This window comes from Gambusia affinis, linkage group LG19 (genome assembly GCF_019740435.1).
Source record: "Gambusia affinis linkage group LG19, SWU_Gaff_1.0, whole genome shotgun sequence".
Lineage (NCBI taxonomy): Eukaryota > Metazoa > Chordata > Actinopteri > Cyprinodontiformes > Poeciliidae > Gambusia > Gambusia affinis.
In genome coordinates, this window is record NC_057886.1 from 16,682,055 (window position 1) to 16,698,001 (window position 15,947).

The window sequence follows — 15,947 nt, forward strand, 5'->3', positions numbered from 1 at the left end:
ATAAATATATTGAGTGGTACTTCAATATATTTATACTCTAGTAAAAGTAGTCCTCCAAGAAATGACTCAAGTAAGAGTAGAAAAGTAAAAGTTCACTCAAGTACAGAGTAGCTGATCAAATTATTATTTAATATTTAAAAAGTACGCAGTCAAATATATCAAAATGTAAAGTTAAGTGGTAATTTTGGCATTTTAAAGTTGAAAATGATCATAATTCATATAAGTAACAAAAAAAACCCAAACAAACTAAAAAAGGCTAAAGAAAATTCACAAAGGATTTGTTGAATAAAAATCTCAAAGGAGAGCATCCACTTTTCAATTTGTAAGCTTAAATGCACTTGGGTTATGCAGCGAGATAATGACCCGAAGCACATTTCCACTTCTCAGTGACCCAAAAAAGTACAAAAGGAAAGTTTTGGAGTTATCTTGTCAAAGTCTAGAGTTAAAGCTGATTGAGGTGATGTGGCATGCACTCAAACTGTCTGTTTGAGTTTGAAAACCATAAAATGCGGCCGATTTAAAACAATTCAGCAAAGAAGAGATCAAACATCCTTGATAGCAACGTCAAAGTCTGATTGGCAGTTAGCCCAAGTGCTTGATGGTAGTTATTAAGGCTAAGTAACCAAAATATGTACTTTTTATATATATATGTTGGTTTGGATTGTTTTGTTATTTTTAGCTTTTGATAAACAAAATCTGTAGAACTGTTGTTTTTGTTTTATTTACTCAGATAACTGCTGATTTAAAAAATGAGTGTTGATCTGAAATATTCAACTCAGATGAAAAAATAAAACCCAAAATCCACAAGAGGGCAAACTTTTTATTTTTGGCAATGCAGGAAATTGATGGGCAGTCTGTGATAACGGAGTTAATTGTGATGGTTCAGTACTATTAGTTGGATAAAAAAAATAAAATAAAGGTTTTACAAGGTTTTAGAAACATTTCCTGTTTGGTATAGATTAATCCGATTTATATTTGACTCATCTAGATGTTTAAAACAATTCCAAACATTCTTTAATATCCTTTAAAAATGGAGCAATAGCCCTTTAATTTACTAGAACTCTGTATTAACTCCATTTACCACCACTGCATGCTTGGTTATATTTTGTCGGTGTCTCCACTGTGTTTGGGAGTACCAAACTCCCACGTGTCGGACATGAACATAATAAGCAACAGAAAACTCAGGGGAGTTGAAATTATTCAGGTCTGAACCTGACACAGAAAAGCTTCTTAGGTCCAAATTTAATGTTCTTTAGCTAGATGTATCTAAAGTGTTGGAAGAAGTTGCTCTTTTGATGTTCAGAATTACATGAAGGCCTCTTCCTTTGTATGAGAAGCAGCCACGCACATGGGTTGGACCAGGAAGCGTCAGTGCTGGCTCAAAACAGCCCTAAATTTTTCTCCTTTGGATAAATGATTTCCAGGATGTTCCAAACAATCGGAAAAAATGCGATCTCCTCTGCTGTACTCCGTCATTATTTTTGGTGCTTCTTTGTTGTCCTAAGCTTGTTTAAAATTCTGTGCCACAGCAGAAACAGATGCACTCACACCCACTTGTTTCCAGTGTTGAACAAGCTCTACAGCAGTGGCTACAGAAATAGATCGTTATGGCGCTTACATTCTTGGATTTTATTAGGCCTTCTTCACACCAGCTGAAAATACATCCCTCAAGTTTTTGAGGGAAAGCTGATCCTTCAGGTTCACTTCTTCACATTCAAAGCCATTTTGGTTGCAAAAAACTGTTTTTCCATAGCTAGCTATTGTTAACGCATAACAAGTCAATTAATTTTGACTGAAACTGTGGTTTCATTTTGATAATCAGAGCAACAATATAATGGAAGAGAGGTTTTGTTACCAATATTTTCTTTAAGATATAAAACAAAATATGCCAATTAGCACAAAAATAACCTGAAATAACCTAAACGATTTAAATGTTAATCACTTCCTGAGTTGTTCAAGTTTAAGGAACAACAGTCATATAATCTGAAAATATTTTTCTCTAAATCATCACTGTATTATTTCATTTTTCAACCCACTGTGGACTGAATGGATTTTTTCCTCTAGTATTACACAACATGATGATAAAAACTGAATTTCTACGCTGGCATAGACTGGTTACAACGAATCCAAGCTTTATTTCTTTACTAAGAGCTGGTTTATGAGCATACATAATAAAAATCACATGACTGAAATCCACAGCTACAACCTCCACTTTAAAGCTTTTCCACTAATTATGAAATTAAAACTCAAGTGAGGATTAGGATTTAGTATGCTGATCTTTAGATTCACACGCAGAAGGGTCAATATTTGCACCAGACTTATGTTCTCAACAGCCATTTGACTGCAAGATTATAGAAATTCAGTGATGAAAGCTTTAGTCCAACATGATTTATCATCTGAAAGGGATTTTTTTTATTTAAGCCTGTTTTGGTCCTGATGACTATATTACAATCATGAGAACCGAAGAGAAATAAGTGAATAAATAGAAACTGACAAAGAACAGAGAGGGAAACAAAACGACAAGCACAGTTTAACCAATAGTATTTAATGGTTTATGCAACTGTTTGCTAAGGCCCAATCTCCCCCCAACAGTACTACTAGATAAACCAGTCCCTTGCATTTTATTGGCCAAAAATAAATTCAAACATACCTAAATAAATATGTGTTTATGAGAAAAAAAGGGAGCACAGAGGCAGGGGGTTGTGGGTTGCCCAAAACAGTAACAATTCTAATTAAAGGCAACATGAAAACAACCGTTTTCTTCATGAACTAAATTACATGAACAGATCTTTTCTGTAAAAATTGGGTCAATCCTCAAGCAGCTTCTGCTCCATGCCAAGTAGCACAGCTCTAAAACCATTCATTATAAAAACAGGTGGAACACTGCCACCAGCTGGAAGTTAAAAGCTTTGGTCACAGGAGTTTGACTAGATGTGAGCGACAGCTTCGTCATCCCTCTTGGAGAAACTACATGGATCTGAATTCAAACAGATTCAGGCGACGCGGCGCCGTTAATGGTTCCAAACAGTAACGGCCCAGACTGGCTCGCTCGCTCTTTTAGCTTCAGGGAGATAAGAGCAAACAAAATGTTCATGTGTGTGAGGTTCTGACTACCTTGGACCAGAGAGGCTCATGCACAGATGTGTGTGTGTGTATGTGTGTGTGAGAGCATATGATTATGAGGCCTTCTGCAGTCCGTTCCACCTGGCCGAGCTGAAGCGGTTCAATAAGTGGTTTTATTTTCTCTTTTTAAGCAGAAAAAGGAACACCAGAAACACTAAACTCACTTTTCACCAACACAGTGCCGAAAACTCGACCCTTCGCAGCGCGAGTCATCCAGGGCTTTGACCCCCGGAACAATGCCAGGACGAGTGGGCTGGGGTGGATGGACATCGGAGGGCTGTGAGGGGGGCGACAGTTTCCGTTCCCAACCCCTCCTTGACTTCTTACCCACCCCATGCTGCCATCCGACCAGTTTCCCTCCAACTCTCCATGGCAAGGTGAGATGCTGTGAGAATGGGGGAACCGTCCCCCGTCCAATCGAATGATCTGGTCAGTCATTTAAGGGGCATGAGCTCAATTTGAGGCGCTGCTGTTGGAGGAACTGGATGTGGAGGCCATGGCTGTGCCGGAGCTGCCCGAGGAAGCCACTGATTTGCGGATGTGGGGCATTAGGAAGGGGTCACTGGCCAGCTGGTGAACATCAATGCGGTCCTCCTTACGGTAGACCAGACAGCGCCTTATAAAGGCCTGAAGAAAAACACCATAAGAAGTAGGGAATAATAATCAGATATGGGTGGACAATTTATATATATATAAAATCACAAGAGACCACATGATCAATATAAATAGATAGTACATCTGATCAGAGGTTAGTAGAGTACCCAAAAATTTTATTTCAGTAAGAGTAGCACCACTTCAACATATTTTTACCCAGGTAAAACTAAAAAGTAGCCATCCAAGAAATGACTCACATAAGAGTAAAAAAAGTATTTGGTAAGAAGTCTACTCAAGTACAGAGTAACTGATCACATGATCAATCATTTAATATTGAAAAATTACATCACCAGACAGACCAAAATATAAAATTAAATGGAAATTTTGATACTTTAGGAACCAAAATGAAAATAATTCATACAAGTAACAAAAAAATAACAAAATCAGGCAAAACCATATTATTCCAAATCAGTTTCATTTGATATAAAACGTTAACAAAAACTGCCGGTGTGTGAATTTTTGATCAAATTGAGTTGAATTGAGAACCCAGAAATTTTACTCAAATGAAAGTAGTGTTACTCCATAATCCATTTGCTCGAGTAAAAGTAAAATGTAGTAAAAATACTCTTAAAAGTACTTTTTCTCAAAAAAGTTACTCAAGTATTGAGTAAATGCAACCAGTTACTACTCAAGTCTGAGTCAAATAATTTCACTGAACTCCAAGCCAGAACCACAAAGCATTCTGGGGAATGTAGGCAGAGGAAAGGCTTTAGCTGACAAACCTCTCACAGCTAACTAAGCAAGGTTGGTGGAATCAACTAACTCACTTACTCTTTGGTTACCTAGCAACAATCTCTAGAGTAACTTGCGTAGCAGCAGTTATAAGTTTTGCCACTGTGCCTCATAACAACAATGGTAGTATTTCAGAATTTAAAACAAAATATAAAACAAATAATTATCAATATCGACCGATATGGAAATCTTAAAACGCAATATGATTTTTTAGCTAAAAATATCCCAAAATGTCTGAAATATATTTTAAAAAACATATTAAACTATAAAAAAAAGAAACTTGTTTGTGGCTTTGGTGACTCTATGAAAATAAATACCTTGGCTTCAGGTGAGACTACAGGTTTTGGGGGGAACTGAACTTCTGTGGCCTTCAGGATTGTGTTCTCCTGCAGGATGTCCTGCTGAGACTGGTTGTGACCAAAAGGCTATGGTGGAAAAGGTAGAACAAAGGTGTAGGTATAAAGTCAAAATCATAACCAAACTCAAAAACTGAACTCAACACCAACAGACTTCTTGTCTTACTGCGACTCTTACCTTACGGCCGTATAAACACTGGTAGAAAATGACACCCACGGACCAAACATCAACTTTATTGGAGATTTTTGGTGGCTCCTTGCCAACCACAAAACACTCCGGTGGTAGATACCTGGAGATAAAATAGGAATTCATTTCTATGTGCATAAATTTCACAAAACACATACCTGCAACCATTTCTCTATTTTCAAATACTTGTCGTGGCCACATTAAAAGTAAGAGTAAACGTCTACATGTGATTCTCGACAACTAAAATACAATAGAAAAGTTTATTTATTTATTTCAGTAACTGAATTTCATTCTGTTAATTTTGATGTCCAAGGTTCAAAACTAACACAAAATGGTGCTTTATTTTTTCTTTATGTAATCAGAATATCATGAGACCATTAAAAAAAATTTAAAACACAAATGTTTTAGTCTCAATAATCGCAGGAAGGACTGTGGACTTGAAAGTTCAGCAAATTTTAATAATGCTCCCAACTAGCAGGGTAAACCACAATTTGTCATTTCCACAGTGCTGTAATCAAAGAATAAAGCCGTAATCCAAGAGTTGAGTGGAAGGAAAAGTGTGGTAGAAAAGGCAAACAGTCACTGAGGAGTCGGTGACCCACAGTGTGTCGGTCAGGGAACCAGTCTTACCAGTATGTTCCCGCTCCCTGTGAGGTCAGTTCCATCCCGTCTACAGAGTTGTAGCTGTCGTCATCCATTATCTTCGACAGGCCGAAATCTGTTATCTTAATCTCACCACAGGCAGTGCCATTCACAAGCAGGATATTACCTAAGAAGGAGTAAAAAAAAAAAAAAAAAAAAAAACTGACATGAGTTGACATTTTTTTAACTTTGTCATCTCACTATAGACAATGCACTTAGGCGGGCCACGCTATTTAGCCTGGTCTCTTTAAGAAAAAGCCAGTGAAGGAGGTATGCTGTAATTAAACTTTAATTCATCTATATAGTTTGATTTTTTTTTGACTGATTTGATTTTGCAATACGTAAAAAAAAATTTTTTTTTTCCAAAAGTGATTTGAAGTGACATTTGTTGTACGTTTGCAATAAAAAATTTAATGAATCAACTAAGCTGAATTTTTTTTTTTTTTACAATCTGAACAGTTGGGTAATATTGAATCTTAAAAACAAATAAGGTCAAAAACTGCCTCAACATAAACAGACTTCTCATCTTAGTGCGACTCCTAGTAATTTAGTTTTATACACGTGCTTCTATTCCAAACATGTGCCTCAAAATTAAAACTAGAAGAAAAAGGTAACAAATGTGAAGACTGACCAGGTTTAAGGTCGTAGTGGATAATGGGAGGTCTAATTTCATTGAGGTACTTAAGGGCGTTGACGATCTGCATGATGATGGAGCGTCCTTCCTTCTCTGACATCAGCTTGTGCTGCTTCAGGTAGAAGTCCAGGTCGTTGCCCTCACAGTACTCCAGCACCGTGCAAAACCTGCTCAGACAGAGTCAGCGGGATTTCAGCAACTTTCATAGATGGACAAAATAAAAATTCAACAGTCGCACGCCTGTTCCAAAGACTTACGAGTCAGTGTCAAGTGAAAAGTAGTCGTAGAGTTTAACTATCCGTGGGTGATCCAGCTCTTTATGGATTCTATATTCTCTGCACGCATGTCTGGAAAAAAAACACAGCAAAAAACCCCAAAAAACCTTTATTAGTAACTAATAAAAAGGGTTATTAGACATTTTCATGTAAAAAAGATTCAATACACTTCAAAGCTAAACTTTCCAAAGCTGTTTTTTTTTTTACATTCATTGTTACCAATTTAAAGAAATACAATAAATTTGTAACCAGATACTTCTATATACGGCAGAATACATAAACTCAAAAAAAAGGAGGAAAGCAAGGAAGAAAGTGTAATGAAAAAAAATAAAGGAAACAAGAAAAGACATATAGCAGCAAAAACAGATTTAGACAAAATAAAGTTAAGAACTATAAATGTCTTTCCTACTCTTAATTTCCTTTTCCATACTTATCCAGATGTGAGAAACACTCAAATTCGCTTCACTACATTTCCATATTTTCCTAGTCTGCGTTGGTCCTCTGAATGCATGGTTTATTACCATGAAAAAAATGTTACAAGAATGATTCAAACACTCACTTGTGATAATTTTCCTTCTTCTCGTCCCTCCAGTTCTTGTTTAACTGGTGGATTTTAACTGCGACGTACCTCTGCTCTGTTAAATCAAAGGCCTGAATAAAAAAATTAAATAAAGTAAAAAAAATCTCCAGTTAGATAGAAAGTACATATGGCTTTGTTTTGCTTTAGCTGCACTAAGACTCTTGCCTCACGTTAAAATGGCAGCGTTCATTAATCATTTTAACTGTCCTGACAGCAGATTCCTAGAACCCTGCCATTTTGGCACAGTGATTAACCGCAAAACAGTAACTTCAACTAATGTAATACCAGCTAAAAATTGCACAGCACAGACACAGTTTAACATCACAATGTGAATTGCTCTGATTTTATAAAGCTGAATAGAACAAATGGGATCATTTTGTTAGTCTTTTAGTCTGTAAAAACTACTAAAATAAAGACAAAACAGTAACACAATGCAGTTAAACAACAGACTGGCTGACTTATTGTTCCTCTTGTAATTTAGGAAAAGAAATGTTTTGTCTCACCTTGTAAACTTCACTGAAACCTCCTCGCCCAAGCAAATGGAGTAGCAGGTATCTGTCATTTAGCGTAGGATGATCTTTGAATCTAGCAAGAGGAGGAAATGAAAGATGTAGCATAAACAAGATGAAGGAATTAAATTAATCTCAGTTTTAGAGGGGAAACACACTTAATCCATATAGCAACAACCAATTATTATTTCCTCAGGGTTTGGATATTTTTTTCCCTTAAAAAGTGAAATAATTATTTGAAAACTGCAGTTTGTAAAAAAATAAATAAATAAAAAATGTTGTAATCCATGTCTGAAAAAGGAACCTCACTGGGAATTATCTTCATTGTGGATCCTTTTGAGCTCACGTATGTGAAGGTTTCTCACTCGCTCCAACCTCTCCAGCTCTGCCTGGATCTCAGCTTCCTCCTGCAAATACAAACAAGAAATCCCCCCCAAAAAATTACCTCACAAGATAATTATTGAAATATCACAATAAAACTTGATGGGGTTAGGCCTGCCAGGATAACAAATTTTGCTTAACAATGAACTGTCCCAGAAATTATGGCGATAAATTATGATATTGTCATTTTGAAACAATTTTTAACCAATATGATAATAGCACAGTAATGCAAGCACACCCACTCCAAGATCAAAAAACCTTATATCTTTCAAAAAAAAAACCACTTAACTGGAACTGGAGAAATGTTTTAAATACTCCAAACAAAACAAATCAACCAAAACAACAATAATTAAAATGGATTATGAATATCTAGCCAACACTGCATTACAAAAAGTAACAATCATTCAGCCTAGAGAAAACAAGATAAAGTCGCAGGTAGTGCAAACAAAATGTTTCTCAAAATAGGGGCTTTTCAACAATTTTAAAGCATCTCCAACATCTTGTGCAAATGGAAATCATTTTAATTCATCATGTGATTAATTGATTTATTGCTTAATATAACAGGCTTAGAAGGAATTCAAAACAATACATCATGCGTTACCTTTTTAAGGTACCCTAATCTTAGTTTAAAGATTTCTTCTTGCTCGTGGTACTCCGCCTGCGATAACCTGGGAGAATACAGAACATACCTCAGCGCAACGTCAAACATGTCGACACGTTTAGAACAAGACAATGCTGACGTCGAGGAGAAGTAGAGCAAGAAAAAGTGCTGTACGTTTCACTTTCTGTCCCATTGGTCTTGCTTTTGCGTTTGTTTTGCTCCAGGCTCGGCGGCGGAGTCTGGGCCATGGAAGGCGGCTTGCGTTTGGCTAGGAGCTTTCTCTGCCTCTCGATGTCCTCCCGCTGAGAGTTGATCCTTTCTTGTTGTCTGGAATGCACGTCATTAAAAACTGCATCTTAATTCTCATAACTAAACACGCAATAGCAAATTTAAGAGTTAGTTTTGATTCTCTTTTCAAGTTAAAACAAAAACAAAAAAAAAGCAAAGTTTGTGTTTTTCTACTCACTTGATAAGGTTTTGGAACGCATATCCATCTGTCCACTGCTCAGTGAAGGATGCGCCGTGTCTTACTGTAGTGAAATGGCCCAGTCGAAGTCTATCCTGCATACTTTTATCCCGGCAAGCCATTTTCTCCTGCTTGGACTGAACGGCAGAGAAAAACACGAACCAAACATCACCAATCAACTTCTAGCGAGGAGCAACGTTTTCAGAAAAACGCCCCTAGCTCTCGTCAATTTCATACTTTTTCAATCAGCAGCTTCTTGGACATGGTCACACACTTGTTTAAGCGTTCCTTGTATCGCTCCAGCATCCTCTGCTGCTCATCGATTTGTCTTCTGAGTTCACAGTTTGCCTGGAACAAGAACAGAGGCGGGAAATAAGCAAGGTGAAAAGGATTATTACAGTTTGTCACATATGCAGAGAATCGACACGTGCATGAGTGGAAAACCTTCACAGAGAGCGAGCAAAGTGGCACGGAGGAAGTGTAATGAGATTAGTACCCGTAGCAAATCGTCTATCCGGCCCTCCTTCTTCTCCAGGTCAGAGTTCTTGCTGTTCTCCAGGGCTGTTAGTTTCTCTAAAGTAAGGTCGGACTAAGGAGCACAAAAGCCGTCGTTAATGGTGGGTTCATTCGGAGTAAGTGCATATGTTACAATTTATAGTTGTAATCCTTAATGTACAGCTCTTCCACATTTTGTTAATGACTTCAAGTACATTCGATTAGGTTACATTGCATGGATCAACATAAAATAGCTAGAATTGTGAAAATGTAGGAAATGATACATGGTTTTCAAAGTGTTTGGCCTGTAACTCAAAAGCCTGCATATCCATCCCCCTCAAATCAAGTGCGCTTAAATTAAATCTGCCTGCAAATTGCACCTGATTTGAGGCCTTAGCAGTTTGATTAAGGCTTCTAAGGTCAGCTGCAGAACATTAATGAAAAAATTTAATCATAAAGTCCAAGCAACACAGCAAACACGTCAGAGATGAAGTTTCCTGAAAAATTTAAAGCAGGGTTGGGTTATAAAATTATATCAAAGGTTTATTGGACACTGCATAGTCAAAGTCAAACCTAAGATATCTAAGACCTTTTAAATGCCACCTTGGATGAAATTTAACACCCCCCCCAAAAAAAATAAAAATAAAATATATATATATATATATATATATATATATATATATATATATATATATATATATACACATATATATATACATATATATATATATATATATACATATATATATATATATATATATATATGTATATTAGCAGCTAGTTAGCCTCAATCACCTCGAGTCACACCTCGAGTTTTTTTTTGAATATGTGACCGACCGACTAACTGAACAGCCAGGACAGCAGTAGGCAGAAAAACCACCAAGAAGCCCACAGTCACTATGGAGGAGCAGCAGACTTCTACAGCTCATCTGGGAGAATCAATAGCTATTAATCATCTACAAACCCCTAAAGCTAGAATGACAAGTGGTGAGCCTTTGAAAGTCATAAGCTGCATTCACGGTCTGCCACAAGCCATGCAGGGACAAAGCAAACATGTGAAAGGTAGGGGCTCTGGCCAGAAGTGACCAATGTAGCCATTTTTAGCCTATGAGCAAATCGCTATGTTTAGCAGAATGCCAAAGCTAAATGTCAAACACATTTTGCATATTGAAAAACCTGGTGGTGGCAGCATCATGCTTTAAGGAAGGTTTTCTATTCAGCATGGACAGCGGTTGAGGGGAATAAAGACGGAGTAAAACACTGGGGGGAAACCCCTTTAGGGATGGTAAAAGACATGAGATACAATTGAACTGAATTCAAAAATACCTGATTGATTCCAAAGAAAAAATAAATAAATAATTTGGGGTGACGGTTCATCTTTAAACAAGAAAAAAAAGTCAGAGCTCAAACAAATCTCCCATTTACACATATATTTTCCTAGATTGAACTGTTTCAATTTTACCCTCCAGACATTTGGGAACAAAATGTTCCCCAAGTTGGGATTTATAATCTTCATTGTCACAAATCCTGAGCCAAAGATCCTTAAAACCACTTTACTAAAATGTAAAAGATTTTGTAATCAGTTATATCATAATTTAAAAAAATCTTCCAAAATATGAATAATTTGTTGAGGAAACCACGCCGAACCCATTTGACCCCACCCTGGGACAAAGTTTTGATCAAATCAAATTCTTACAAAGGAACGGTTTTGCTAAAAAAAACCAAACAAAAATACAAACAAACAAACAAATCAACATTAAATATGACTTGGGTCAACCCCCCCCCCCCCCCCCCCAACAAAAAAAACAGTCTCCAGTTGTGGAAAGCTGATAGAGACATACTTCAACAAACTTGAACCTGCAGCTGCAGCAAAACATGCTTCTAGAAAGTACTGAGACAGGAAGAAGTATACAGATGCAAGCCACACTTATCAGATTTTCATTTTGGAAACATGAGATGAAAACCAAGTATAACTTCCCAGACTTCACAATTACGCATTATTTTATGAGATTCTGTCGCACAAGTTTCCAATAAATACATTGAGGTTTTGCTGTTGGGTGACAAAATGTGAAAAAAAATTTAGAGGCGAGTATATTCACTGTTTATGGCAACCATGCGACTTCTCATAAACTATAATCAAGGTAATTAGACAAAAAGGTAGTTAGCATCCAATTAGTGCATGATGTACCTGTGTAGTTTTGTGGAGCATGTGAAGAACGATGGGCTTCATTGCGCATGTGGAGAGCTCCGTGTTGACAGAACTGATGGACAAAGGGCTTCCTTGCTGCACCTGGTAGGAAGACACATTGTTCAATAAAGACGTTTTATTTTGCTGTGAAAGGAATGTACATAAAAAAAACACCTTCACTTTAATAATTTAACAGGATTTGGTGGAATATGTTACCACAAAGCATATCATAAGTATTTACCCCCCCGCTGTATTTTTTTTAATAGGAAATTTTAAATCAATTATCTACTAAATGACTACTAGAACACGTGAACACACATCTGATTCCTCTCACTTGTGAACAGACCTCACCCGCTGGTGTTAGTAACAAGCATGGAATAAAGAGAATGAAAAGAAAGAGCGTTGTGAAATAAAAAAGGCATGAAAAACACTGCTGAGCCAAACAACGCTCACCGTGACGGGAGGGTTGGACAGAGAGTGTTGTGGGGAAGAGCGGACCACTGGCGGAATTCCCCTAGCAGGGCTGGTACCAGGACCGCTACCTCCCGCAAACTGACACGGAAGGAAAAGAAGATAAATGGAAAGGCGAGTAAAGAAGGGGTTAGAAAGAAGTAACAAAAAGTTATACGGGTAAATCCATTGCGACAGGAGCACTCACCTCAAAATAATCGCTTATTTTAAGCCCCCTCGCTCCTGCTTTGCCTACAAAAGAGAAGAGGAGGGTTCAATAAAAGGGAACGTGTAAGAAATGATGAAAGGGTTGTAAGTGGGGATTATGGTACCTTGGCTGCTGTCAAAGTGGTCCGCTTTGCGTTTTCTGACTCTCTGCTCGTTCGCCTTTTTCTCTGGAGTCTGTAAAGAAAGCAGCATAAACACACCGTGTGTGTGAGGTGGCGTAAATAGAAGGGTCCACACAAATAAATCCAGTCAATATGCAAGAGAGACTAACCTCCAGCTCTTTGTCACTAAGTGAACCCAAGCTGCACAGACTTTGATTGGATGACTCATTCTGACTCTGACCTGAGCCCTGTTGTCAAAAAAAGAAGAAAAAAAATAGAGAGAAAAGGAAGGACTTAAAACACACACGAAAAATGTTAGACGTGTGTCCATTTGTTACTACTTTCAACATGTGGGAAAAGATGGACAAAAACATATGGTAAAAATGATGAGAGACAAGAACAGTGATGGAGAGGTTTGGCTACACGTAATCACCATAAAATAACGCCGGTTCCCTAGGTGATGCCTGTCAATCAAATGATTCACATCAGAATTCAGCAGGCGCTGTCCAATCAGAGCAAGACACTTAGTGATTCTGAGCACACTAGAGCTCCCTCGCTGAACCCTCCTAAAATGGCTGAACATTAGGCAAGCTGCTGGGGATCCATTCCTCGCTCCATCTGCCACCTTTACAAAATGTCATCCATTTTTCTACCTTCTCCTCCTCAACGCATTTTTAAATCACCCTATTTTTTTTACTATAAAAGCAACCACCAGGAAGATGCTTTTTAAATCTAAAAACAGAAAACTATTATGGTTGCCTGTTCATGCAGTTAGCAAATACTGTTCGCCACATCTGCCTGTTTATCAAAAGATGTTTAATCCCTTTGTCCTTAACTTTTCTGCTGACTCAGTGCTTTACACAAAGAACAGCAGCGCCATCGAGCTATTCAAGGTCGAGGAGGAAAAGATAAGCCACTCTGTGACACTGAAGAAGCCATCGGACCACCAAACCATACGTCTTCCCTCTCACCCATCTAGTAGAGGGCGACTGTGGCATGATGCCTTAGCAGGCGTCGCCATTTTCTCTGCGGCAGCAGCCATGCCATGCTCTGAGCTCAGCTCTGCCTATGGTTGGCACAGGGCCTGCTCTTGGCACCAACTCCAGCTCCCTAACTGTTCCAAGATCACCTTCTTCTAAGACTGACAGCTCCATCTACATAGCGAGGGTGTGGGGAGGAAAAGAAAAGAAAAAGAAGCCACTTCTCATTCTACCTGGTCAAAAACTATTTCCGCATTCTTCCTCTGCCCCCTGCCAACTCCGTCCTGTCTGTGGCCTTATTGGCAGAGGCAGTCACTCGCATATACAACCGCTACAAGCCAGGGAGCGATGCCATGTCAAAGCCGCCAAAAAATACAGACACGGCTCAAGCTTCTCCGGAGACAAAGAAAAGACAAGAGCCCAAGCTTGTTCAAGCTAAAAAACTAAATAAAAAAATCAGACGGATAATGGCGGTAAAGTAAAACAATAATGCATGCTTCTCTAGTCTAGTCATATAAATCTGTGACTAGAGAAGCATTTCCCCAGCTCAACCTTTGTGACATCTGGTGCATACGAACCTTACTCACTCCAACCCCCGTAAAGCGAGCCTCCAACAGCTCCTGTCGCCGGGGGTCCAGGCTGTGCAGTTCTTCCATCATGGCTGTGGAGACAAGAGCGCAAATTAAGGAAGGCATTCAAGAGCCTGGAATATTCAGATGGAAGAAGGATGACAGTTTCAAAAGACACTGGTTGAGATGAGTCATGGCTGTGTTTAGCTATATGGATGTGGAAAATTCCTGTTCTGAGTCATCAATAAGTTTGACAATGTTGATATTTATATCCATGAAGGAAAAGCCACTTAACAACTGCTGTTCAGCAAGACACCCAGAGTACGCAGAGCACAACTATAAACAAATACTGATATTTCACATGCATCACAGACGAAGCCCAGATGTGTAAAGTCACTGCCTGGAAATTTATGGAATCACTTGATAACGCTTTGACATGACAGGCCTAAGTTCCATGGCGCTGTTATAAAAGGTCAGCAATGGAGGGACTGCCAAGGAACACTCACAGCAATGGAGAAAAGGCCACAAAGGACAATAAGTGGCCAGTTTGCTGACCGGTGCGGAGGTTTAAAATTACACGCCCAGAACTGGTTGCTATGTATGTCTGTTACCTACAGTTTGCATCTATATTTACTAATATATTTAAGGTATGGATTCTATAAGTAAATAGTAAAATCTTTGTATACGTGCAACAAAATAAGTAAAGTATTAATTTTGAGCACAATTAGTGAAATATCGGTTAGCTAACTTTAGGTAAACGAGTCAAGAAGCTACCGATGCTGACCATCAGTTAGCAATCTAAGCGGCTAACAGTTAGCTAATGATGTTTAGATTGAATTTCTTTAAAAGGGTAAACCAAAAACAGAAAAGAATGTTTCGACAAATTCTCATCCAAGTATATTTAAAACACAAGGCTATTTTTCCCCTAAATACTGACCGTTAGGCGCTAGGTTTCCAATGGGCTAGGGTTATCCCTAAAATAAGCATCATCTGCCACGACATCTGGGCTCACTGGAGCAAAACATCCTTCAAACGAAATTCTTTTGTCTGAAAGCCCGTACAGATACTCACTGTAGTTAAGATTTTCTCAGTTTTTTGGGGGCTGTTGTCGCTGAAACCGTCTGCGTTGTCTCACCGGTGCTCGGCAGACCCTCCCAGACTAGGCCGCATCCAAAGCCACGTCCCTCGCGTGCTGGTTGTTGACGATCGAGACGCGGACGCCCGCTGAGCAGCTTCAGGTAGACCACGGAGGATTTCGGATGAGGCCTCGACAAAACTCCGGGTCTCCCAAACCCGCCTTTCTGCGCTCCTTAAGCGGGGATCCCCATCATGTCCCTCGTTCCGAGGGTCATACCGCACTGTGGTCTGGTGTATCTCGCTCCACACAATGGCGACCCTGGAGAATTTGCGCTTTTCGGCAGGTATAAATAATGTCTTTGAGCTAGTGTAGTTACCCCCTATATTTATCTCCCCCAGTGGTGCGGTGAATTTAGGGTCCTGGCTTTTCAGCTCGATCAAAACAAAGTTCGACACCAGTTTCCTTCCGAGCTGCAAAAAGGATCAAAACGACATCTGTTTTCGGAAGTTGTGCTTTTGGAAGCGTTTCAGCTGAATCCGGATCATTTCGGTTCGGATCTCACGTTTTTGCAATGTAAACAATAATCAGGAAAATCTCATATTTTCTCGTGAGATCGTTTAAGTAGTTTCACCTTCCTGCAGTCCACGCCTGCCCCAAAATCTGTTGTCCTGACCAATAACAAACCCCCTCCACACAATAAAATTTAGTAGTGCCCACC

At 38.8% G+C, this 15,947-nt stretch overlaps 1 protein-coding gene across 2 annotated transcripts; it reads right to left on the minus strand.

Annotated features, from left to right (window-relative positions):
* Nucleotides 1-2,524: 2,524 nt before the first annotated feature.
* tlk2 (tousled-like kinase 2) lies at nucleotides 2,525-15,894 on the minus strand. 2 transcript variants are annotated; one of them, XM_044100226.1, is made up of 21 exons: nucleotides 15,223-15,845; nucleotides 14,161-14,243; nucleotides 12,773-12,850; nucleotides 12,606-12,675; nucleotides 12,482-12,525; nucleotides 12,277-12,375; nucleotides 11,824-11,925; nucleotides 9,637-9,729; nucleotides 9,378-9,488; nucleotides 9,141-9,277; nucleotides 8,849-9,001; nucleotides 8,675-8,741; nucleotides 8,002-8,099; nucleotides 7,687-7,768; nucleotides 7,163-7,254; nucleotides 6,586-6,675; nucleotides 6,326-6,495; nucleotides 5,683-5,821; nucleotides 5,044-5,155; nucleotides 4,827-4,934; nucleotides 2,525-3,750 (listed from the first exon to the last, which is right to left on the minus strand). In XM_044100226.1, the coding sequence occupies exons 2-21, from the start codon at nucleotides 14,239-14,241 to the stop codon at nucleotides 3,577-3,579; spliced, it is 2,100 nt and encodes a 699-aa protein (XP_043956161.1). In that variant the 5' UTR covers nucleotides 14,242-14,243; nucleotides 15,223-15,845; the 3' UTR covers nucleotides 2,525-3,576. The 2 variants fall into 2 exon arrangements, with proteins under 2 accessions (XP_043956161.1, XP_043956162.1); XM_044100227.1 differs by lacking the exon at nucleotides 12,277-12,375 and having other exon boundaries at nucleotides 15,223-15,894.
* Between the last annotated feature and the right edge of the window lie 53 nt (nucleotides 15,895-15,947).

Coding starts and splice junctions, on each gene's coding strand:
- tlk2 (XM_044100226.1), bottom strand. CDS start 14,241: ATGATGGAAGAACTGCACAGCCTGGACCCCCGGCGACAGGAGCTGTTG. Junction 12,376..12,481: donor AAATAAGCGATTATTTTGAG/GTGAGTGCTCCT, acceptor CTTCCGTGTCAG/TTTGCGGGAGGTAGCGGTCC. Junction 6,676..7,162: donor AAGAAGGAAAATTATCACAA/GTGAGTGTTTGA, acceptor TTTTTTTTCCAG/ACATGCGTGCAGAGAATATA.